The 3032-nt window shown below is 37.7% G+C and overlaps 1 protein-coding gene across 1 annotated transcript; it reads left to right on the top strand.

Moving 5' to 3' along the window:
* LOC114728497 (uncharacterized) lies at positions 1-1326 on the top strand. The gene is made up of 4 exons (XM_028915414.1): positions 1-91; positions 239-330; positions 415-777; positions 913-1326. The coding sequence occupies exons 1-4, from the start codon at positions 1-3 to the stop codon at positions 1324-1326; spliced, it is 960 nt and encodes a 319-aa protein (XP_028771247.1).
* Positions 1327-3032: the final 1706 nt, after the last annotated feature.

The raw sequence follows: 3032 nt of genomic DNA, 5'->3' as shown, positions 1-3032 counted from the left end.
ATGGAAATTGTTAATAATCCTAATGGTGGTGACGACAGAGGGGGCAATGGACATAATGGGGAACATAATATAGTAGGTGAGAATAATGGAGGTAACCCTAGAAGAAGAACCATTAGGGAAGCCACTACTTTTGATACAAACTATGATCCTTTTAATGTTGCATGCCCTAATGTTGATGTCAATTTTGAAATTTAAGGTCCACTACTTAATTCTTTGCCTAAATTCTATGGTTTGACAGGTGATGACCCATACAATCATTTGAAATCTCTCTCTATGGTATGCTCTAGCATGAAGCCGGTCGAGGCTAGTTTGGATGAAGTTCTTTGGAAGGTATTCCATTTGTCTCTGGAGAGCAAAGCACGAGAATGGTGCATGAGCTTGCCTAGGCATATGGCAGATGCCTACCATAACTAGAACAACCTTAGAAAAGCATTCTTAGAGAAGTATTTCCCCACTTTCAACACGGTGATAAATCCTAAATCTTTGAATGCAATCACATTGAGAAGTGGTAAAAAAATTAGTGCTAAGAAAGTGCAATTCAAAGATGATGAAGAGGATGGAGAACCGATTGATGAAGAGATAAAAGTTGAGTCTCCTCCTTCTAAGACCACTCAAGACATTCCCAAGGCTACTCAAGAGACCTCCATTCAATCCAAAGGTGCCAAAGATAAGAGGCTCTTAGAGCAATCCTTTAAGCAATCATTGGCTCAAGAGAAAAGGGAGTTTGACGCTGCTAAGCAACGGCCAATAAAAGGATCACCTTCCAAAGGTGATGAGGTAAACATTTCTGACTTGCCTTTTCCGCATTCTTAGCTCATGAGTAAGAAAGTTGTTGAAAAGAAAGATAATGATGAGCTTTTTGAAATGTTTAGTAAACTTGAGGTTAATGTGTCATTACTTGATTTGATTAAGAAAATGCCCAAGTGTGATAAGTTTCTAAAAGACCTATGTGCAAATAAGAGGAAGTATAGGCATAGTGAGAGAATCCAACTGGGGTCTAGTGTTAGTGCTATCTTCAAGCCACAGTTACTTATTAAGTATAAAGACCCGGGTCCCTATACTATTCCTTATAGCATAAGCAAAACAAATATTTCACATACCTTACTAGACTTAGGTGCAGCCATAAATATTATGCCTACCTATATTTATGAGAGTTTAGATATTCATGCCTTAAAAGACACCAGTGTTATGCTACGTCTAGCTGATAGCATTGTGAGACACCCTAAGGGCTTTTTTGAGGATGTTCTTGTGCAAGTGAAGGGTCTTATGTTCCCAACTAACTTCTATGTGCTAGACATGATTGATTCTAGGAAGACCTTTTCTTAGAACAGCCCAAACCATAATTAATGTGAAAGATGGGGTCATTACCATAGGCTTTGGGGACCAACAGATTACCTTCAACATTTCTGATGCTATGAGTCAAGGTTATGCAGATTGCTCTTACTTGGGTGTTAATTTGATTGATTGTGCTGTTAATGATGTTGATGATTTGCATGAATCTAAGATGCATGAACATAATTGGTATGATGAGATTGTTGAGCATGATGATGTATTTACTTATTTATCTACTCCTCATTCTTCTTCTTTTTGCTCATGTTATGGTAACACGGTGTGCGTTAACTATTTAGACGTTGATCACCTCCTGTCCATCTCTCATGATTTTGATGTATCATCTTGTCTTAACCGTGATCCTACTTTGAACATTACACTTGATGATAGCCTTGAGAAAGTTGAGTTTGTTGATTTTGTAGGCACTAATGATAAAAGAGGTGTTACACAAGTTACACTGGTAGCTTCTCCTTTGAGTGGTGCTGGAACATTAGAAGAGGCTAGCAACAAGCTTGCTACTGACTTAGTCACTTTTAATCCTACTCGTCCTTGTGATTTACTTGATGTTTCTGTTGATAAGATTGATACCGATCCTCCTTTTTATAGGTTATCCCAGAATGGCACTGAGTTGGGAAGTGGAGGACATATACATCATGATAAGTTTATATCTCCTTCCCCAAGCCACATAGACATGCCACTTGTATTGAATGCACTTGACATAAAAGAATTAGTTCCTTCTGTTGTGCAACCCCCTGATTTAGAATTGAAACCCCTTCCCCCTAACTTGAAATGTGTCTTACTTACTACTGACTCTAAATTGTCTATTATTATTTCTAGTTCTTTGAATAATTCTGAAGAAGAAAGATTGATTTATGTGTTGACGAGTCATAAAGGGGCTATAGGATGGTCTCTAGGGGACATTTCAAGGATTAATCTCTCAGTTTGCACACACATAATCCTTTTAAATAAAGGGTTTAAGCCAGTTAGGCAACCACAGAGGAGATTGAATCCTCTCATTTTGGATGTAGTTAAGAAGGAAGTCTTTAAGTTGTTAAGTGTTGGGATCATCTATCCAATATCAGATAGTAAGTGGGTAAGTTCGGTACAAGTAGTACCAAAGAAGAGCGGTATCATAGTAGTGAGAAATGAGAATTACGAGCTGATTCCAACTAGGGTTCAAAATGCTTGGAGAGTGTGTATAGATTATAGGAAGTTGAATGATGCCATGAGAAAGGACCATTTTCCATTATCTTTTATAGAACAAATGTTGGAGAGAATTTTAGGAAAGTCTCACCATTGTTTTCTGGACAGTTTTTTTGGCTATTTTCAAGTGCCCATTTCTCCTGAAGATCAGGATAAGACTACTTTGACATGCCTTTTTGGTACCTTTGCTTATTGAAGGATGCCATTTAGGTTGTGCAACACACCGGGCACTTTTCAAAGGTGGATGATGACGATATTTAGTGATCTTCTAAAGCAAAACATGAAAGTTTTTATAGATGACTTCACTGTTTATGATGAGAGTTTTGATGAGTGTTTAAATAGCCTAGAGCAGGCTCTTGAGAGGTGTATAGATAAGAAATTGGTTTTGAATTTGAAAAGTGTCATTTTATGGTTGACAGAGGGATAGTCTTAGGTTACCTTATCTCCTAAAAGGGGATCAAGGTTGATAGAGCCAAAATTGAAGTTATTTCATCCCTTCT

The sequence above is a fragment of the Neltuma alba genome, unplaced genomic scaffold, assembly GCF_004799145.2.
Source record: "Neltuma alba isolate B1F8T4 unplaced genomic scaffold, ASM479914v2 tig00012536_pilon, whole genome shotgun sequence".
NCBI lineage: Eukaryota > Viridiplantae > Streptophyta > Magnoliopsida > Fabales > Fabaceae > Neltuma > Neltuma alba.
Note: the sequence above shows the minus strand (reverse complement) of the source record. Positions and strands in the feature narration are given on the sequence as shown.